General features: G+C 41.5%; 1 protein-coding gene across 1 annotated transcript in view; it reads right to left on the bottom strand.

Moving 5' to 3' along the window:
- Positions 1-23,418, bottom strand: part of cemip (cell migration inducing hyaluronidase 1) — a 105,647-nt gene that overhangs the window by 5,956 nt on the left and 76,273 nt on the right. Inside the window, 10 exon segments of the mRNA XM_070904577.1 lie at positions 217-402; positions 6,247-6,458; positions 6,625-6,840; positions 7,580-7,760; positions 10,900-11,055; positions 12,494-12,529; positions 14,090-14,221; positions 15,842-15,927; positions 18,895-19,023; positions 19,486-19,555. Of these exon segments, the coding sequence (XP_070760678.1) occupies positions 217-402; positions 6,247-6,458; positions 6,625-6,840; positions 7,580-7,760; positions 10,900-11,055; positions 12,494-12,529; positions 14,090-14,221; positions 15,842-15,927; positions 18,895-19,023; positions 19,486-19,555 (1,404 nt within the window).

Here is a 23,418-nt window from a genome sequence, read left to right as displayed (position 1 = left end):
CACTTCAATGAGTACAAATGATGGTAAAGACAAAAATATCTCCACTAAAACTGGAATTACCCTTTAATTTGAATATTTAAAGCTGCATTAATTGAGGTTTTCAATACTCATAGAACTCCACTGCTCATAAGACGCTTTTACACTGGATGTTGATTTGTGTATGTTGATGGCATTTGTGTGTGTGTGTGTGTGTGTGTGTGTGTGTGTGTGTCTGACCCAGTGTCTCCCTCCCAGTAGTAGTATCCTCTAGCCAGGTGGGAGTGGTTGATCTTCTCTCTCTGTGCTGTCCTCGTGAAGACGCCGGTCTTGCGGGTCTGCTTGGTCAGGCGGTTGTGGATGTCGGAGATGACGGTGAAGGTGGTGCCTTGTGGGTAGCAGAGGCCCACGTTGATCCAGTCGTTTCTGAAACCCAATAAACAGAGCAGTGTAGATACAGCAAAACCTGATGTCACATCAATAGTAACAGCACACACAATTATTTGTCTAATCAGGTGACTTCACAGATGAATTGTGGACAGAGTTGAACACAATTTGTGGATTAATCGATAGATAGAAAAGTAACTGCAAACTATTTTATAAAAAAAAACAAATTTTAAGTTGTTCATTAAAGAAAAAATAGAATACCCTGGTGTTAGCTTCTACAGTGTGAAGGTCACTGTAAACTGAATATCTTTGGGGTTTTTACTGTTTTTTCTGAGTAAAAGAAGAATCAATTAATAGTGAAAAGTAACAGTCCAAGTAATTGATGATGAAAATTATGGAGGCCCACCTGGGGTCAAATGGCAGAAGAAATGTCTGGTGTGGAAATGTGTTTTAAAATTTGTTTTAAAAATGATGTCGTTGGTGCATGTAGGTTTATTCTGGAGAAATATAACCTATTTTTCATAAATTTGAGTCAAGTAATGCAAAGGATGGCTGAGATATTGTGATTGTTATGTAAATTAAGAACATTTCAATAAAATATGAAAGAAATATAACACAGACGGGCCAAAACATCTGGCTTTCAGAATAAAATTGGTTTCATATTAAACTTAAAGTAATTATGTAAGAAACATTTTTGAGTAATGTAAGGCAGCATCTTATCTTTTAGATTATCTGATCTGATCTGATCCAGTAGAAACTGGAAAGTTTTTTTTAATGGCTGAATTAAACTTAGAACTTCAAAATACTCTGATATCTTGTATACTGCTAATAACAGAAAACAAGTGAATCATAGCATGTTAGCTGTTGCGCAATTCCTCTTTGTTACAGCACGCATTATATCTCAAAACACACCTGACCTGTACGTTATCTTCATATCTAAATTATGCATCAGCAATCAAACATAACTTGCACAGCCTTTAATTTATTTATTTATTTAATTTGCCGTTGTCAGTCTGTTGTGTGCAGCATACAGAATGCATGCAACACTTAACTTTATAGTTTCATGTTTTCTATACCGAGCTCCCATATTCATTTAGGCTTTTACTTCTTAAAGCCATGTACACTGTTTATCAATCTAACCCATGGATTTCCCAATTTGTTTTCCCTTAGAAAAGTGCTGGTGGTTGTGTAATGTGTGCGAATTTAGAAGATGATAACCTATTTGGCTCAACAGCTTTTTACTGAGTCTGCTTCAAAATCAGCACATGGTAGCTGCATTTTAATATATCATACTGAAGAAGGCGAGAAAGAACGGCTCATTAAACCATGCTGCAAGTTAGTTTGCTTTCAAAAGACAGACAGCAGCTGTTTTCTTGAATCAAGTCAAAAATAAACAAGTCACAGTGCAGCTCTTTCTGCAGGGAATCACTTGCTGTAGTCCTCTCTGTGAACGGTAGATGGGGCCATTGGCGTATACACCATCTGTAGAAATATATTGTTTTGGCTCTATAATGTCCATGTCAGGGTGGACTCGTGATGATTAAAATGACAACCAGCCTTTGTGTGCAGTCTAAATAGCTGAAGGCCACACTGTAAGGGAGGAGCACAAAAGTGAGGCTCTCCCCATTTCTGTGGTGAATCCTCGGTAATCGCAGGAGCGAGAGGAACGAGCTGACGGGAGTTATCGGAGTGAACTCAGGAGCTGCCCGGCCATTTACAGAAAGTCTTCTAAGGAGGGTCAGCCAGCTTCCCATGTCGTCATCTACAACAGTTTCTAAACTGTATATGTGCTCCCGCTTTTGGTATTCTTTCTTCAACTGGGAAGCAATTCAACCACTTCATTAAGGGTTAAGTCATCAGTATACTTGGAGAACCAGAGATACTGTCTTATTTATTCTATGCATTGGTCTTCCTTGGCAAAATCTGGCGCCTGCATTACCTGCAATGCAACTCGATTGCAGACAGTTTAGTTGGAGATTTGGGTGCGTTATGCTAGTGGCGGATAAAGTAGCCTTGAGCCAATGGCCTCAAACGGAGATGAGGAGCTACAGAGGTCTCGTAAGCTCACTTCTTTTTAACTCCACACCCCTAGATTCTTCATTGTTCAAGCTTGCAGTCTTCAGCCCCAACCGACGCTGACTCAAGTGACATCACCAGAGGCAATTTATCACATTTCACACAGCTCTCCCTGGAGCCACAAAAGGAGTTCCCCTTTAAGGTCTCAGTATCCTTCAGGGAACTAGATCATATGATGTGTCGTTTCAGCACATTTAAAGACGCAAGTGTTTAGCTCTGCTCTGAATGATCCGGCTCAAAGGTGGGGTGGAAAGCCTGCCATCATAGCCTTCCTCCTGACTACAACCCACTGCCTCCTTGATCTCTCTCCAAGAATGACATCTAAAGAATGAAAAATACAGAGCTTGCTGGGTTGTACATTTTGGAAAGTTGTTAGACAATCTGACAAGCATTTTGCTCGAAGCGCATAGAGTTCTTTAAGACTTTGGTACATCCCAAAGAGTGATCCCCAAGGACAGGAAGACTGGAGTGGTGTATGACATCACCATGACGTCACATGTGACAGCTGTGGGGAACACTGTGAAACAGTAAGGACTCTGGACGAGAGACTGAATGAACACTGGACACAGACGACATCAGCTGTCAGACCAAAAGCATTCATAGCATCCTCTGGGGTTACCAGAGGGTGGCATGGTGGCGCAGTGGTTAGCACTGTCACAAAGGAGGTAGAATAGCTTGGGGGTTCGATCACTGCCCCCCCCCCCCGAGATGTCAAAGTGTCCTTGAGCAAGACACTAAATCCTAAGTTGCTCCTGATGGAGACCAGCACCTTGCACCTTAATGCTCGGCTGCCATCGGTGTGTGAATGGTGGCGCAGTGGTTAGCACTGTCACACAGGAGGTAGAATAGCTTGGGGGTTCGATCCCTGCCCCCCCCCCCGAGATGTCAAAGTGTCCTTGAGCAAGACACTAAATCCTAAGTTGCTCCTGATGGAGACCAGCACCTTGCACCTTAATGCTCGGCTGCCATCGGTGTGTGAATGTGTGTGTGAATGGGTGAATGAGACCTGATCTGTAAAGCGCTTTGGGAACCACTAAGATTGAACAGCGCTATATAAGTGAAGACCATTTACCATCTCCCCTCACATACAATCAAACCAAAGTATAGAACATGACACCTGAGGTCATAGCTCCATCGACTAAATGAGACACAATCTTCCTCTCGTCCTTCTTTTCCTCCTCTGAGCGTTTGTTTCAGCAATGCTCCAATAACAGCGTGACGTAGGAGCTGAAGGTAAAGATAAATGAGTGGTGGACTGCAACAGGTGAAGCCCCCCAGGCTGCTTGGTGTGGTCAGAGGACCAAGCTTGAAAACAGGTCAAATGCTGGTCTGGATGCTTTTCACTAGATTAAAAAGATGAATTTTGTTTCTCTAGGATGATTTTAAAATCTGCTTAGACATATGGTATGCTTTTAGACAGTTAAAATATGCAGTATGCAAAGTATTTCTCAAAGTTTCACAATGCATTTACAATAAGGTTATAAGCAGCAAGTCATAAGTCAGCCACTACCCACTACCACATTTACTTGTTTTCATTATTGTCAAACTGAAATAATATTCCACTCAACACTGTAAAAAAACGGATGTCTTTATATGGATCTTTTGCACACAAGATATGAGTTGTGCATACAAGTTATTATCTTGTGTGAGAAGATATCTTGTGCAACCAAGATAATGACGTGCGCACACAAGCTCTGCATGTAGAGTTCACAAGATAGGAATCTTGTGCGAAAGAGACAACAATTTGTGCGCACAAGACAACAATTGTATGCACACAGATATGGATCTTAGGTACACAAATGATTATCTTGTGCACAGAAGTTATTATTTTTGCAGGCAAGATATTCATTTGTGCCCACTAGTAGAACCAAGAGACATAACTTCTAAGAAAATAATTATGAGATAATAATTTGCGCACGTAAGATCCCTATTTTGTGTGAACAAGAAAGGGATGTTGTGCGCATAAGATAATAATGTATTGTAGGCACAAGATGAGGAGCTTGTATGTACAAATTATTATCTTGTGGTTATCATCTTCTACTTAGTGGGCAATGCATGGAGCTCTTAGCTGTAATTGATCCTATCTAGTATTCAGAGCATATCTTGACTGAAGTCGTCAAGAAAGTAGAGAATATGAAAATGTCTGGACTGGTGCTGATATCATCCACCAGTGTCCATAAACCCTTGGAAAAAAAAAACAACTTTTGGGGCTTGTAATTATCTCACTCGTAAACACACCACAATCCTGTGGAATAGGACAGAGACCTGTCCCAAGTGGTCATTTGATTCCACTCAAATTTAAATGAATACAAGCAGGCACACTAGACCTGCTGATAAGGGAAATTAACTTTTCCTTGCTGTTATGATGCAGCCACCTCTTATCAGTCTGAGCATCATGTGGCTGCAAAACACTTCCAGTTGATTTGATTTGAGAGACTTCACAACCTGTGGTAGTTGAAAATGTGGTTATTTGAGAAACAAGTGGCAGTTCAATCATAGTTTCATCTCACTCTGTCTATCAACATCAAGTGTATTTAAAGTCCTCATGCCATATGGGATTTCTACCAGCAGCGTGTGGTCCTTTAAGGGCGTTGGGGCGCCGCCCCTCCTGCAATTCCAATTGTGGAATAAATATTCTAATGAAAAATCGTTAATGTTATTGTTGTGTTGTGTGTGTGTGTATACATTGTTACTCTCACATAAATCGTACATTATAACAGAAACGTGCGATGACTAATAAAAAAGCGCTGCCTACAGTCTTTGTCTGTGTGCCGAAGGCCCGATGGCGGTATGTGTGTAATATGTTCGGCTTTCCCTGGTGGAGCCTGATTGGTTGACATGGCACCAGAAAATAACTGGATCTGGGGCGAATATTTTCCTCCCAAGAAATGTTGCCAAATTGGGCGATTTTCCGCCCATTTAGGTGGCTGTAGGATGGTTCCATGTCGGTAAAAATTAGCTTGGGTGGGTTGACAAAACTTTAACCTGATTTGTCATGGTGCAGATGTTTTTCTCATTTTTTTAATACTGATATTATTTTCTGGCGAATAATTACGTTTTTGAACCAACCTGGCAACACTGCCCAAGTAGCAAGAAGAAGTACTGAAACAGAGCGGAGGTGACCGAAAGACAGACAGACAGAACACGTCACACAGTTTGGTTTCTCTACGGCGGCCTGCTCGCGCAAGCATAAACAAAGCTTGCATTTCGTGGTTGTAAATTGTGTGTGTGTGTGTGTGTGTGTGTGTGTGTGTGTGTGTGTGTCAAACTCCGACACAGACAACAGAGGACAGAAGCAGTGCGCCCGTAAATGACACCAAAACACGGTAGAGACTCGGTATAGTATTTTTACGTGACAGTATGGCGGATAGCATGCCACGATTTAGTAGCCCCACCTGGTGGAAAAGCCACGCCACGCCACTGATTTCTAATTGGTTACCTTGTGTGTATGCTCTATTTTCTGTCTTACGCATGTCTGTGTGTGTTATGCACTTCCAGTATTTGTTTCAAGGCCTTTGTGTTATTTAGTTTCATCTGTTGCTGGAAAGTCATGATTGTCATACGTGCTTGACTGTGTCTGTTCTAAAATCTTCCCAGAGACTGCAAATGGAAATTTTCCATTTGACTAAATCTGGCACATTTACAGTACATCACATTGATGTTAATGAATGTGTGCTGTCCATGATAAATAAAGCAAATGGTTCTCACTGAATCAGACAGTACCTGCTGTAAACATGCTGTGTGGAGGTGGTGTTTGTCGTAAGTGTGTTGTGTGCTGTCACAAGTGTGGCTCATGTGTCTACTGACTTGTTGAAATTGATGAGCCAGATGGTGACCTCAGCAGGCGCCGCCTGGTCCCAATGGATGGTGTAGCCTTTGGCCAGTGTGATCACCGGCTGGAACTGCTGGTAGTGTTTCCTCTTCCCCAGGGCGCCCTCTAGTGTCAAGGGCCGATCAGGGTACTCATCCCTCACAATGTGCATGTTCAGGTTGGCAGGATTACGTGTCTGGACGTAGATCTGAAGAAAACATGGCCATAGAATTAGAAGACTGATTCTAACATTTAGACAAAAAAATTGAATAAAGCCTTGTTCAATAACAATATATCCATCAACACTTCATTTTATAGGGCCGCAAATTTCATGGTAAGTAGGTGATAATTAGCAAGTCAAAAATGACCCTCACCTGTGCATAGCGGCCACTGCAGATAGCAGCCCTCCAGTCGGGCACGTCGATGCAGTCGGGGTGACGGAGCAGCCAGTTGTCCTCTTTAACCAGGAAGGCTCCGGGATACTCGCTCACTGAGCCATCGATATCGTGGAAGATGGTCGTCTTGTCCCCGTCCATCTCCATCTTATTGAACCAGGGACCCGGCTCCCCAAAAAACACCCGAGATGTGATCTACAGTAGAGGGATGGAGTGATAGACGTAAATTTGAAGCTGCTCGCGGTGTTTTGCTCATACAGGCATCACTCATGATGTTATTAACCTGATTCCAAATGTTTTGTTCTCCAGTTTTTACTCTCATCGAGGATGAAAAGTCTTTGAAATAACATTTAAAACATTGCTAAGGCTCCCTGTATTCAATTTTGACCAATTCTCACTAATACGCAGTATTGGTATCGTGGGATTGGCTTGACTATACAGCAAAAGATCCAACTAAATTTCATCCATTTACATAAAAAAAACAATTCAAGAAATCATTTAACACAGCAAAGGGCTTCTAAACAAATTACATTTAAATTGAATTTCCACACTTAAACGTGTAAGTGTGTTTTTCCAGTCCTGACTTTCTACATCCTGAGTTTTAAAAAAAAATATTTGTCTTCATTTTCTTCGTTTTTTTAATTTTCAAAATAGGTTGCCTTCCCATGAATGAAAATGCACCAAACATAGAACAATGGTCCAGCCTCATCCAAAAAGGCCCTGACTAAATACTGGAATCAAGTTCCTAAAGATGGCGGTATAGCAACAGTCTGGATTTCAAAATGTTTTAATGATTTGTCTTTCAGATTTAACCTCGTGACAATAAATTCAGAACAAATTCTAAAAGTTACAAATCACATTTTTTTCTCCTTCATGATGTAAATGATCTTATCAGTCCAGATGTTGTTTGTATTTCACACAGAAGCTGACTCACAGGTACATGGTCAAAGGTGATGTCAGTGACGTTATTGTTTGGGCAGCTCTGCCAGGAGTTGTTGAGCCTGAAGGCGAAGGCACTAGTGTGCCGTCCATCCAGCGCTGTGTATTTCCGAAATGTGCAGTTCTGCATGTTGATGGGCCCGTCGTAGATCTGCATGCCCCGGATAGGAAAATCACTGCAGAGAAACACACACACACACACAAACACATTAGCAATTTGCACTGTTTAGTAGCAAAGCAAAAAGTAGTATGATGTTGATACAGTACAGTGTAAAGTAAGAGGAGGTTGGGGTAGTTGATGGACATATATGTAAGTGTCCATCCTCTATCCCACGCTTCAACACTAGAAGCATGGGTCCCATCTCACACCATCATTATTTACCTGAATCATTTGTTTGTAGTTGGATAATGTTAACGTGGTTGTCCATACGTGGTTAAGATCAGCCCTGATCCAGGACTAGAGTCTGTGCCTCATTGACCGACTTTTGGTATACTTTCAACACTGACTGGAGGTAGTGTTTGAAGAGCTGCATGTCTTCTGCGACGCTTCAGAGCGGGCATATGGATAGGTCGCCCACTGCTGGGCTGAGGACTGTGAAGGACTGTGAAGGTCATATCCACCTATCGTTTGTCATTCAACCACAACGCTGGAGGTTCCTGCAGTTACCAGAGAGCCAATGGCCACTTTGCGCCAGAGGAGATATGGGATTTTAAAGGGCAGAGGGACTGTCTGGAAGCACCAGTTTCACTGCCATAAATGGCGCAAGTGGTGTGCAGCATCTGAGGTCCCAAGGATGGCGGATTTGCCTCCAGCTCGTTTGCGGTTGTACAAACCACCTTTCTGGTAAACCGGGGTGGACTACTTCAGGCCCTTTACCACCAAATTGGGCCTCTCTGCCCCAGGCTATGTTTGCAGAGAGTGGAATGGTTGGCCTGACCAAGTGGTGTCATAGCCAAATGCTCGTTGATCATTTCTGGACTAAGTTTGTCCGTGATTACCTGCCCAACTTGCAGCCGCATGGGTAATGGAGGACTGAAACGGGGAATGTGGACGTCGGACAGGTGGTACTGGTGGTGACCGTGTAACGAACACTTACCCTGGTCCTGATGGCCATAACAGGGTAGTGGAGGTCAAGGTAAAGGACCGATCTTACATCAGGCCAGTGAGCCGTTTAATTCCCACACCTGAACTACAGGACGAGGAAAATGGATGAGCCCTTTGAGGATGGAATTGCTATCCAATTCCAGGGCGGCTGTACAAAAGACCTGTAAGTGAAGACCATTTAACTAGCCCTGACTATAACTTCAGTCTATAACTTCCTTGCCTTGATTACTGCTATGGCTTTAAGTCTACCGGCAAAATGGGCGCTTGCTCCCAAGGAGCGCATATAACCCAGGGCAAGAGCAACATGGCAGGTTAGTCACTCAATGAAGGCTTCCATGCTGGATCCTTTATCTTGCGTGCGTCCGCCAAACAAATGTGTGTGCAACCAGCCTGCTTCTCTTGAGTTGATTTGGACTTTTCTCTTTCACCACTGGCTGCTTCCTCCATGATCGCACCAGCGTGTGATCTATCCGCCCATCAACCATCACAGTGGTTTAACCTGTTTGCCTAGTCACTCTCTAACCTGTCCAGTGTCCTCCAGAGTGAGATTGTCCATACTCACACATACACATACTTCAGGTACCATCCCTGGATTGAAGTAAAGTCTAGCTGAAAAAGGCAGTGTCCATTTTACACACATATGTACAACATGATCATTCTGCCTGATATATCCAAGGTCAGACATACACTGGTATGTGGTATTACAGTGAAAAAAGGAGAAAGACTAGCTACCACTAACTAATACTTCTGGTGTTTTGGGGCTGGGAAAGTGTGTGTACAGCTGACTCCCTGCCATGGATGGTGATGAAAATCCTTCTGTTCAGAGGCCTCATCAAATGTTCAGCACTGCGCAGCATGAGGGCACTGGTGCAATGGTATGTCAGAGTTCATCTGGTTACATCAAACAAGGTTGAAGATGAAGACTCCAGACATAAGACATTGCCTCTATAATAGTTGCCAAGTGGGCCGGGGCACAGGGCTGATTTCTAGCATACCAAGTCTGGCTCCCACACATACCAGCCTCTATTAAACTGGTACTCCACCCAAAGTCTATCTTTGGGATATTAAACACTTTGGCTGGAAAAATGAAACATGCACAATGATATGTTGCTATGGCGATGTCGTATTATTTTACAAAGAATGGAATAAAATATTTTAAATAAAATGATTTTGTGTGCATTACCTTATGCAATTATTTTAGTAATGCGTGTAACATTAGCTATAACATGCAGCTTTCTCTTAATGCTCTATTGCAAACTTAAATGAATGTTAAATTCCTTCCAAGATGGTCAGTGAGAAGAGAACTGCACTTGGTCTGCACATTGTTTATGTTTTTAGCGTCTTTCGAGTCTTATTCTAGTTCTGATCATATTTGGCATGTGGTGTTAACAGGAAACACCTAGAATTATTACTTAGCTCCCTGGGTACTTGATTCTGTCATAGTCCAGGTTTCTGATCGTATGACTACTCCACATCCAGAAGAAATACTTATCTGAGTTACCGACTGAGTTACTTAAACAGTTTGTTGGTGAACCCCCTTTGGTTTCCGGATGCCTGGACTCTGCCTGTATTTCGAACTTTGTACTACCACCAGATTTGTCTTTTCCATTGGATCACCAATAATGAAAGATTAGAACAACAATACACCGCATTACCAGTGTAAGATTTTAACTTTCCTTTTGGTGTGTTGATCATCATTGAAAGCTAAAAGTGATTAGGGGGTGCTGTAGAGCCGACATGTCACGCTCAAACCCAATTGCGATGTCAAATCAAGTTCGACAAAGCTTGGGTGCAAAGCTTTTTGAGCCTCCTCAACACCTCACACGTGTTCAGAAAGTTGAAAATGTCTGACTTCCCGTTGCGCAAACCCTCTTAAAATAATATTGAAATATGTCCTTTATGATATGAGATGATCCCACCAAATCTTGTGAACATCAAAGCAACTTTATCCCAACCCTGGTGTGCGTTTGCACTTTGGAGCCCCCTCTAATGATCATGAGAAAAACAATAGGTTTCTTGTACTTTCATTCTCAGGCCCTAAATACATCATCTGACCAATGATCACCTTATAAGGTTTCTATGGCAACATTACATTCATTTGGGCCAGTTTTTTTAGCCCTCTGAGGCGGATTCAAATGGGGTTGATGAGTGGAGTTTGTGGGCTCTAAAACCAAAACGACAAGCTAAAATAGGCTATAATTGTCACTTACATGCCACGTGGCAGGGTTCTGCCAGTGAGGTCAGAACCCCCTGGGCCCCAAATACGGTTGTCGGGGAGGGGCATCCCACGATTGTCACTTTCACCCACAAACAGAGAGTTTTTCACCTGCTGATGAGAGCCGTCGTCATCTGGAAATGTCCCTCCGCTGCACAGAGAGAGTTAGAGTCTGTAAGTGCCAGCAGTAAGTGTGATAGTATCATTGGAAATAGTAGATGTAACGGTGGTAGCATCAAAACTGTAAAATTGTTTAATTGATCCCACAGGGAGAATTGATTATTCAAACATCATGATCAAGACATTATTCAAGTGGTTAAAAACTGTGATTGTGTTTCCTTGTTAAGTAAATATAGCTCTTAACATCTGAAGCCAAGTAAATATAAATTCACCCAATATACAAAATACAGACGGGGTTAATGACCTGTATAATTTCTGTGCCAAATGTCATCTCTAGCACATATGTTATTGTAATATGATTTTGGAAAACTGGGGGCCCAGATCATTTTATTAATTTCTTTCCTTCACAATCTGTGAGAGGTAGTTTCATTAAAACTGCAACTACATTAAGCTGTCTAAAATTTAAAACGCCATTTTCGTTTGCGAACGATCAGCGTCCCCACGAGCGTTTGAACGCCTGAACAACGCACAAATGGCTGAGTGTCTTCTTCTTTGACCTGTTTTCAATTGGCAAACAGCAAAACTGCTTCACGGCCAGCATCTGGTGAGGAGTGGGACAGGCAGGCCAGTTGATCGAATCATTATTTTATGAGTGATCACAGAGAAAGTTAGAGACAAAAAGTTGTCCTCTTGACTTCACTGCCAGTTGACTGTTAGTCTCAGAGTTCAAGCTCTCTTCAGTCTCCTTCTGCTTACTGTGATCACCGTCACTGTGTTTTAATACAGCTGAAATCCCAATATAGTTTCTCATTTACGTATTTTTCTGTTTCTGTTTCTGTGGGAAATAGTGGGTTAGGGTTACCAGGTAACCAGGTCAACCAGGTAGTTTTAGATTAGATTATTTTAAATTCAAAACGTCATCTGACAAAATCTGAATAAATCCAGCGGCACTGTGTAGTCGGCTGTATTGACATAAAATGAAAGATCACAGAGAAGAGTTAACTTGACTTTACCCTCAATGGTCTGCCTTACATCATCATTTTGTGAAAGCTCTGTTTACCCCCGTACACACTGAAACACCAAGCCGATGCTTGAACACTCTGAAAAAACTCTATTTATAGTTTTAGACAGAGGGCTGGAACAGAGCGAAAAAGGTGTGTTTAGTGTGGACGTATCGTATGCACCCGTAGACACCCGCCTTTTTAAAGTCAGTTGAAAACTTCTCACCAATTCCCACCTCTGACCATTGCACCCCTAAATTACTTTCCACACTATATCAAAACGCTCCTTTGCCAGTGCATCCTAAGCAGACTCCCTATAAGGCGTTTTCCAATTACTCACACAAACAGAGACAGAGAGAGAGAAAGAGAGAGGGTCCTGCATCACCACCAGCAAATGCAAACGCGAAGCAGCCTTTTCTTTCTATTCAGAGAAACACGAACAGTGATTTAATAGCGAGGAGGTCTTACCTTGCCAGAGTGAGGCCAATGCCATTATCAGCAAATCTAAACAAGAAGGAGAGAATATTATTGCTGTGAGCACAGCAACAGTCTGACGTCTCTAGGGAACACACACACACACACACACACACACACACACACACACACACACACACACACAGTCTGAAGGTGATAAAAACGTATTATTAGATAGGGATGAATTTCTCACTCTCATCTCTGTCATCAAATAAAAAAAAAAGACCTGTGCTACCTGAAACTCATAATAAGGATTTTCAACTACATTCAATAGCACAGAAAGTTGACAAACTTCACTTAGACAGACTGAACTGTCCATTGGCGAACAAGCTTCGAACTGTCAGGTAATTAACAAGCCAACTAGAATATGGCTGAAAGTGATGGCACCCAAATGTCCACTTGTCTGGATCAGATTTTTACTAATGCTGCAGAGCTATCCTCTAAAGCAGTGCAGAGTTGCAGTTGTGATGAACACGAAAGTGCCCAAGCTTGGACCTAAAGTCATATCCAAGAGATCTTGTTTGTTTGATGTTAGTCAAGACAAAGTTGTTGAAGAGAAAAATGTGTGTTGGTCAAATGTGTCATTGGAGAAAGATCCTGAAGGTGGCACTGGTGACAGGAGTATATGGTGGAACATAAGCAAGCAAAATGAATAGCAAAGAAAATATATTTCAATTTAAGGAATTTTATAAAGATGTTAAATAAGAAAAATAAGCTTTATTATGAAAATAGGATTAATAATATTAAAAACAGTAGTAAAAAAATAAATCTGGAACACACTGAATGATCTAATGGGCAAGAACACCAAACCCACTATATCTTTCTTAGAGACGGAAAAAAAAACATCCTCAACATACCAACAGATATCGCTAATCACTTTAATAATGATCTTATAGGTAAAGTAGACAATTTAAGGAATAAAATGCAAAAAAATAGATAATGAAATATCTTATTTATTAATAGAAAAAAAATCAAATTAGTAAAGGTAAACTCCTGAAACTGCTTGCCGATTGAATTGCCCCTGCTATTTACCATATTGTAAACCAGAGTTTCATTGAAAGTTTATGTCCACAAGAATGGAAGACTGCCAAAAATAATACCACTCCCCAAAAACAAGACATTGTCCTGTAAGTTTATTTTTCGGTGAATCTGTTGATTTTCAACATGCATACAGAGACATGATTGAGGGAGAAATTGAAGAGAAGAAAACAGTGGTTGCATTCCTGCTTGATTTCACAGCGGCATTATTGATTTAAGTTATGACTGAAAAAACTAAAATGTTATGACTTTGCTCAGTCTTATTTGACTAATAGGACGCTATTCAGATGTGAAAACTAGAAGGTGTACAGTTGCTGTATACCATTTTCACAAAAAATGGTATTTATTTTTATTAAGATGTGCAAAAACTCAACTAAACAGGTTGTTATGGTTACATTGTCACGACGTAAAGCTTTTTTTGTGGACTCAAAAGAAAAGCTGCTGCAATGCCGTAGCTAATGGGGATCCTAATAAACTAAACCAATATATTCACTCACTTATTTACATGGTCAAATGAATGATCTGTTTTGGATCCATGCACACAGTACTCACTGGCAGTCATCCAGCCAGACATCCCCTCCTCTCAGCCAGGCTCCGTGGTCCTGGTTCTTATAGGCTACAAAGTGGTGGATGAGAGCAGGGACTCTGGGTTTGAAGGGATCAGCATCCTGGTGGGGGCCATACCTTAACAGCGCCCCCCAGCACCACAGATATACACAGAGTGGAGAAAGACAATGTTAGCATTGATATGACAAGATATTGACTTATTTGCTGTAATTCAGGGCTGCAAAGTAACAAGTTACAAACATTCTTGTTACTGTGATTTGATAAACTTTTTTTTATGTTAAGAGAGAAGTCTACTGCCTCTTGAAGTGATAATGAAATGACATGTATCGACCAAAAACACTTGATCTAAATGGTAAACGGTGAGCACTTATATAGTGCTTTTCAACCTCAACGGTTCCCAAAGCACCTTACAGATCAGGGGCCGTATTCACAAACATTCTGAGAATACTCTCAGAGAGCTCCTAGCTTAGCCTAAAAATGTAGAGAGTCCTAGCTTGTGTGTGATTCGGGAAAATTCATGGACTCACTGTCATTCAGTGTTTGGAGAATATTTCTCTGACTCCCTCTTAAAAGTCCTCCTCCCTACTCCTAACAGTTGTTCACTCTTAGTACTGGGAAGCTTTATGAACGCAGCCCTGGTCTCATTCGCCCATTCACACACACATTCACACACTGGTGGCGGCCGAGCTGCCATGCAAGGTGCTGGGCCTCCACCGGGAGCAACTTTAGGGTTCAGTGTCTTGCTCAAGGACGCTTCTTCGACATGACTGTACCACCATACATAACAGGAATACAAGAAAGCAACTGCATCTGTTCAGAATCCCAATCAACTGGGCTGACAGGATTCATCAACTCACACTGTCTAGGCTAATAGGCAGTCAATGTTAGCATCAGAATGTCAACATGTTGCTGTAATCGCATCACAAGATGGGCTATAGTTATTACTATTATTATTATTACATTAATTCCCCTTTTTCATAACAATAAAATATCGTCTTGACTTGGATTTAATATTCTGCTTCCTGCTGAAAAGGCCTGATCCTTCTGTGATATGACAATGACAATGCAAATATGCAATAGTGCAGACAAAAACTGAGCAGCCTTCAGTTGAGCCTACCATCTTAGTATTGACCATATGCAGGTGTGTCCTACGAGGCTACCATACTATGTTGTAGTTGTAGGACTGCAATGTTCATGTCCAGTCAAGTCAACTTTCCATTCCAAGTTGCTTGTGACTTTTTTTTCCCCCAATCGAGGCCATCTGTGAGACAGCTTTCCAAGAGAGACAAGATGTCCACACTTTGAAGAGCGTGTCAAGGTTTCTTTTCCTTGTTCAGCCATCAACAACTTTAATCACTGAACTGAAGAGGGAGTGGTGTGTAGGGTGTATTCATATTGAAATTGTGAGGTCAGGATGACACATTGGTCTTTTCACACTGATCACAAGGGACTACATGTTACACAGACTGGTATTCTAATTTTGTACTCCTACTTGAGTTGATTTCAATGCAAGTAATCTCCCCTCTACTCGAGTAAGATTTAAAGTGACCACTCCCTTCTGTGTGGTCTACATTATACCAAATACCAACATTTGTCGGTTACAAAACATCAACAGGAAACATGACTATTGCAGACTGCAAATCCATCCCGCTGATTTAAACTGGGCGTGATGTGACTTGAGCTCGTCATACAGGGCGTTTGTTTGAGAATGAGATTTACAGGGCTAAGGAGTCTGACCTGGCGCCAACCAGAGACAGGAAGGGTCTTTTGTCCTTGTTGTTTGCCTGGGTGGTCTTCACTCCATTATCGAGGATCATTCCAGCCTGGAAGGGAAGGAAGGTAAACTATGTCAAACATTATTAGACATTGAACACAAATGATACATGATAAATATTGGTAAATAAGTTGTCCCCAACACTCACAGGTTGATTTGCAGGGATTTTTTAGACACAAGTCAAACTGTGTTTGTTCCTATTTTCTATTGGGCTGCAAAAAAAAAAGTGTCTCTATTTTAAATGTGAAATTAACATGAAAACTCTTCCAACTCAAGCTGCACTCTAGAATTTGTATTCAATAAGTGAGCTTTTAACCATATTTATTGTGTTATTTCCTCCCTTTGGGTAGAAAGAGTGCGCAAGTATAGTTGTGAAACATTGTTTACTGGCTTCTTCAACGAATAAATCAGGCTCAGTAGCAGAGGACTTTTCCTCAGTTTTCCTTTGCGGTCCTTTCCAGACACATGTTGAACAGCCTGGCATCGGGGCTTAATTAGCAGCAGTGCATTCAGATTAAATCAGCTGCAGCTGCTCTCATCTATATCAGTCTTGGCGAATATCCTGCTAAATTTTGTGGCCTGACAGTGTTTGTGGTAGATTTAATGAAGCTGCCCATTAACCTTGACCTGCTCACTTCTCGCCATGATAGATAGATTTTATTGTCACCAAATGGAACCCTTTTTTTCTCCACAGTGTGTGCATAATGTGTGCCTCCATAACAGAGATACATTTACCCACAACAACAACGACTGATACTGGAATGCAAGTGGGTAGCTGCAGTCACAAAAATCTGTTTGTTTGTTATATATTTGTTTTATAATGTCATAAAGGGGGCTGGAGCTGCAAATGGGCAGGGGCCTCATTTACAAAAATGATTGTCAAGATTTATACTTGAACTTAGTCTTAAGATCATGTCCGAGGGTGTGCTTATATTTGATTCATGAAAGATGCTGAGCATAAAAACACCTTGCTCACGCAGGTTCTAAGAAGCCCATTTGCAACTTATGCACTAAAATTGCCTCACAATCAGCGATTTCCCCTTTACATCCCAAAGTGGGCTGAACTTGGACAGATACGGGTATTGTATGATTACAGTGTATATATTTATACACACACCTTGCATCTGGCAATTAATTCGTCACACCTTTTAATTGATCATTCCTATCACATTGTTCATAAAACTAACGCAAAGTTCACCACAGGCTTGGGCGCACGTGTCCCAAACTGCAGTACCCCGACACAACCAGCAGGAGAATCACTTACGTCGAGTCTAGAGTTTGCTTAGACCATTTCCACGTCAAAGTAAGGTTTGATAAAGAACGATTTATACATGGTTTTCTGCTTAAGTCATACTTAAGGTCAAAAGTCTTGCGTTAGATAGTTTAAAGCAGCATTAAGAATTTTTCGACTACAAGAGGGCACACAGACTCCAAACAAACTCTCTTCTGGCTAAGATGTTAGCCAACATTGAGAACTGGCCGAGAGTAATACTGCATTTAAAGCATTTAGAGTTTGGTGAATTCAAGTTCAATATTCGCTCTCCTTTTAGCTTTGGTTTGGGGGTCTACCAACTCCTGAGAATAAAATATCTGGCTCCTCTGCTACATTTGTGACTTGCTTCACCTGCTACTCTTTCTACATCAGCTCTCTGCCGCTTCATGGTGAGCAGGTAGCAGGCTTATGTGTTTTTTATGTCATGTAGGTATTACTTGGTGGAGGGGGTTGGTGAGAGTCATTGGGTGGAAATCAGTGTGCAAGCTGGAGAACTAAAACTGCAGAGCTGTAGAGCTGGCTATGAACCCTTAGCATTACATGAGACCATTTGAATACTAGAAATATTGCTTATAGAGCTATAAGAGCTTTAAGGTAAGCCGTGACACAGCACATTTAGAGGTAATCACTTTAAATCAGGGATAAATGTATGAATCATTTTTGTCTCAAATTTCAGTTGGTGGAGCTTAAAATCTCATAACCAGGCTGGAAACATTCAGTGCAACTTCCATCAAAGTGCCAACGCTACCCCCAGTTGTTTTAGAGCTCTTAAAGCACAATACTATAACCTTTCCTCACATAAAACCAAAATAGAGTCATCATGATAATAGCCATCCTCAGACAGTTTGTGGCTTCAAAACAAAGACACCGCCACTGTGTTGCTGCTCTGAACGCCAAACCTGCTGCCCTGACACGACCTCTTCTCTCACAAACATCCCGGGGTGGCAGCCTGACATGAGTTATGCTCCCATTAGGATGATCCAAATTAAAAGTGAAGAAGGGAAGGATCGAGTGAGATGGGAGGGAAAAGAGATCACTGTTGGGGGCACAGAAAGGAGGGAGATAACAATAACACTTCCTCCACCAGCGTCTCATAAATCTCTCTCTGCTCGAGCTTGATGCCGCAGGCGCCTCCAAACTCTCTCCTGTCCTCTACATCTCATCCGTCTCCTTTGGCTAACTTTCCTCTGCCTCAGTTGTCTGGCCTCGATTTTGTTATTCTCACTATTCACCTATTGCTCTTCTTCTCTTCGTTACTTAGAAGGTCACATCTGACACTCTAATCCTGCTTCTCTCTCCCCTTAGCTCTTAGTGATGTAGTGTTTTTAATATTCAAAATAAATGCTGATGAAGATTTGAAGATATAGATTTCTTTGAAACAAAAACTGGATGTAACGAGTTGCTTTTGGAGCATAGTAAATACGTCATTCAACTACAGGACATGGTCTCAGCTTGTCACGCGTGTTTTTGAGCTTAAGAATACTTTTTTCTAGTTCATTCTTGGCAAGACTACTCTATCATTTGAGAACATAAATGGATGAGTCAAATCTAACAGACACTGACAACATGATGCATTCAAAGAGTGCCTGCTTGTGTTGATGGTATTCTTAAGTGTGTTTTATGTAAATGCTATTGTTACATGGTCCAGTGTTTGTAGCATGTAGCTAATTGTAGCGTGAACATTTTGTTGGCTACTCCCAGTCCCTTTCCTCCCCCCCAGCACCGGTCCGTTCTCAGACTCACCCTGTAGTTGGAATGGGCTCTGTTGTTGGTGAACTGGCCCATAGGTGTGTGTTCAGTGTGTCCGGGGGAGTAGAGCCCCTCGGAGGGGCCAGTAGGCACATGGTGGAAGATGAACCAGAAACCTGTTTCCTGAAGGATTACACACACAAGCATTTGTTCATATATAAAAAGAGGCTGTCAAGACTTTTTTAAAATTACTATAAATGTAGAATAACAAAGAACCATCGCACGTGTAGATTCATGTACAGATCTTTTTTGGTTGTACACTCCCACACACATAACTACAGCAACCACTTTGCCATTCTGCGTGTCAGCCTGTCTGTCTTTGTGTTGTTCTTCGCAGGTATGCAAATGAGAATAGTTATTACATTGCCGAGGATAAATGAGACTCCATTCAGCTTGACGTATCCTTGTGAAATCCCAGAAGTATGATGATAATTGGCACTCTATCATGGTGAAAGTGTGGCAGTGCCCCTGTCTGTTGTCTGCTTGATTCTGGAGTACACAGCCATTAATCTGACCTGGCAACGTGGTAATGAGACAGACCATCACCTGGAGAGAGATGGGGGGATGGGGGGGGCAGAAACTCACCTCTGAGCCTGCAGCCGCACAGTTGATGAGGTTGTTATTGGGGTTGGCGATCCAGAAAGTTGAAGTTGCGCTATAAAGAGCGAGAGTGTTTGAAAAGGAAAAAGAGAAAAAGGGAGAGAAAGGGGTTTGGTTATTGGATTTCACACAGAGAGTTTAAACCAGAGATGTAGTGGTAGATAAAGAAAGTGTGAACATTGCCTCTCAAAAGACAGCAGCTGTAACAGAGGGAGAGAAAACAACTTCTACGTTTTTGTACCGACAACAGCGCTGTTGGTACATAAATGGACTATGTGTCATTTACTTGCCATTTGGGGATTTTTTTTTTCTTGATATCAAATGTGAATGGTTTTCATGACAATCCTCTTGTTTTTGTTATTACTGGTACCTCAGATCTCTTACCATATATACAATTGTACAAATCCAGTCCTGCAAGGCGCAAGCAAGTAAATTGATGATGTTTTTTTGTTTTTTTTTAAACCAAGATGTTGGTATGCTGCGGCGATGTCACACGCCATTACAAATGGTTATAAGTTCAAAATCTAAAAAGAAAAGTCAATGAAATAAAATATTTACAAGACACACATACACACACACACAAACAACAAGTGTCCAGTGTCTTTAAAGTTGTAGCCAAAATGCCAGGTAAATACAAACTAAATCAAGTCTTTAGTGCACAGCATTATTTTGCAGCTTGTGATTGGTCTAGAGAAAGTCAAAATGAAACTGATGTCGCAATTATTTTTGCTTTTTAAGGTGCCCATAAATGTGGTTCCGGGAGAAGAAGTCCCTTCATAAATCATGACGGAAATATTAACAAAACGTGTGCTTTTGCATGTGACTGGTGAGACCCCAGAGGGTTAAAACAAGACTACAAGGTCATGTCCATTCCATGTGGCTGAGCTGCATCCTGCTAACGCCGTGGCTCTGTCACATCTCTGGCTAAAATTCAAGTTAAAGTTCCTCCTGGTTCTTGTGAATAGTACTCAAAGGGTCCACTTAGCTTTATTCTGGGGCTGTCAATGACACAGTCTTCATCCTTGAAAAGCCCACATAATAAATAGCATATCATGTCATACTGGACAGAACTCGCTGTAAAACATAGTAAAAAAATAATAACATAACTGGTAAAAATTATAATAAGCAGGAGGCAACTGCAGGAAACAGTAAGCATTTTCAAACTTACTTGTAGGGACGAAAGCGCAGCTCAAATTTCCACATCAATACTTGTATCATTTCAACCTATAAAAGGACTCCTTTGCAAACAAATTGTGGCAAAGTGGTTTTACTCTCTGCTACATCCCTCATCTCAACCTATCTATTAACCTCCTCTTCTAAATTATGCAGCCTTAACAAGGATATACACTCCTCTACCCATCATCCCCTGCAGCAGCTCAGTTTGGATGGAAAGGGAATTAGCTCTGGTGTAATCAAGGTCTCAGCCAGCCCCAATCAAGGTTCAGTGCCCCCCCCCCAGGCTCCTTGATGTGTTTTCTGTCAGAGAGGATGAGGTCCAACACAAAAAGGAGAGAGCAGAAAGAGGAGCCGTGTTTGATGAGTTGACAGTGGTGATGTACGGATCATGTGAATTAGAAAAGTCAGACTGAAAGGGATGCACGTAATGAAGACGGCAAGTTTAGCAGTCTGACACGGAGTAAAGGTCACACAAGCTGGAAACATTCAAACATGCCGGTATGCTTCCAGGCACCACTGAATCATTTACATGGAAGTCTCTGTAAAGTAACCGCTGCTACTGCAGACACAAACATGGATTTGGCTGGAGGGAGGGCATTTCTTCAGCTGATTCAGTTTCCATGGAGGGAAAACATTTCAGGTTATAAAAGTTGCAGAGGAACTAGTGGGTATATCTCTGTGCAGATAGTTTTGGTTGTGTTTTCCCGGGTTGCCATGTATCTGTGTCTGACATTTCTGCCAATACCCCAATTCGTATGATTAGAATGCGTTGACACTCAGTTTGTGTCAGTATGTTCATGTAGATAGAGCTGGGACCAGACCTTCTCATTTTAATCCCCATACTGTCCCCATTACATGAATTTATAATCTGTACTCACTCTTAGACTTTTCTCTTTTTGTTCATTTCTGCATCTTCCTCATGGATTTCTAAAAGTGTGTCAGTTATTGTTGGCCTCCGTTTGACGTACATTTGTGCTATACGACCTAAACAGCACCTAGACATCTCTCTTAAATTAGCTTTTTTTCATAAATGTGCAAATTCTTCTGGATTTCTTTTTGTGTGCATGCATGCACCATAGAAAGCGCATTTCTAGACATAATGAAAAAAATATTATAGTTCCATTTGCAAGTATGTGAGAAAAAGCAGCTTAAGGTAATGAATATGAATAGAAATAGCAGTTTAGCTCCACAGCAGCTTAGCACATGACAGCGCCACACCTTAAACCTCTCCTTTCTCCACTTCCCCCCCTCTACTCTCTTTTTTTTGCTTTTCTCTGGGTCTTTGTTGCCTCTCACCTAAACCTTTCCTGACTCTGTTCCTGTTGTTGCCAGTTAACCCACATGGATGTATATGTTATTTTTAAACTAACTGAATTTGACTGAATGTCAAATAAAGATTTGAATTCTGACTTTTCTCTCTCATTAAAAAGTATCCAACAGCAAAGACATGGGGTTGTTTGACTGATTGATTTGGCTGACCATACTCGCTCATCATCTTAGCTTAGCCTGTTAGCGTGCTAACACTTGCTAATTAGCACTAAACACAAAGTGCAGCTGAGCCTGGCTGATGGGAATGTCATTAGTTCTGCAGGTGTTTGGTCATAAATCAACGTATTGGACAAACTGAATTCAATACAAACAATTCATCCTCTGGGAACCATGAATGTCTGTACAAACTTTGGGCTAATCCATCAAGTAGATGTAGAGATGCATCACTGAATAACTTTGACCTGCTGGTGGTGCTAGAGGGTCACCAAAGTTATTAGAATTTATTCTCTCGGGACCTTGAATATCTCTAGCGAATGTCATGGCAATCCATCAAATAGATGGAGATATTTGAGATATTTCAGTCTGGAGCGAAATAGTGGACCGACCGACCGACATTACCATCTTTTCAGCTATGATGCCTAGCATGGCAACATTTTTGTATCATTGAACATAAGTTGGGGTTTTGCAGAACTGTCCAATATCAATGTTCTGTCTGGTAACAGCGGTGGTTTGCTCAGAACGTGTTCTTCTTTTAGTAATGGGGAAATCTTTTCAATAGCCTAAAATTTCAGGGTGGATTCCGAATGCTCTGCGAATCCCAACTTTTAAGGGTTTTTGTTTAGTTTGGCCGATATACACTGGGCCATCAGACAAATTAACAACTTTGCCTCTGTGGAATCAGAGCATTGTGCACGGTGACCACACCGATAAAAAACCAGCAGGGGGAGATAGCAGACAGCAAAAGGTGGTTTGGAAAGATAACAATGGACGAGGCAATCTTTTACTGTTGACTTTTGCAGTTAGCTAAATGCTGATATTCAGTTTGCAGATGTAGAAGTGAATATCTTTAGTGAAATTTCTGTTTCTTGATGTGACAGGTTAGCTGGGTCTTGTAAAGAACAACTTTTATTGTGCGTGAATAGAAACGTCTCCACTGAAGGAACTGATGCTTATAAACACCACCAACTGCCACGTCCTGCTGTTTCCTCCAGAGGAGATGGCTTGGATAGATGACTTGTTTCGTTAAAAGCATGCTCAAGGACATGCACACACTCCTCAAATAAGCGTTTAGGCACTGCTCATTCATTTAAATGACAGTTTCATCCTGTCTCATGCAGCCCACGTGTCTCCTGTTCCTGGCAAATGTGACTAAAATGTATTGTTCTCATCTGAGCATTTAAATTCTGAACATACACAACTCAACAATGACAGGGGAAAAGACCGAAGGAATCACGAGGGAGCTGGAAATTAATC

This window comes from Enoplosus armatus, chromosome 1 (assembly GCF_043641665.1).
Source record: "Enoplosus armatus isolate fEnoArm2 chromosome 1, fEnoArm2.hap1, whole genome shotgun sequence".
Taxonomy (NCBI): domain Eukaryota; kingdom Metazoa; phylum Chordata; class Actinopteri; order Centrarchiformes; family Enoplosidae; genus Enoplosus; species Enoplosus armatus.
Note: the sequence above shows the minus strand (reverse complement) of the source record. Positions and strands in the feature narration are given on the sequence as shown.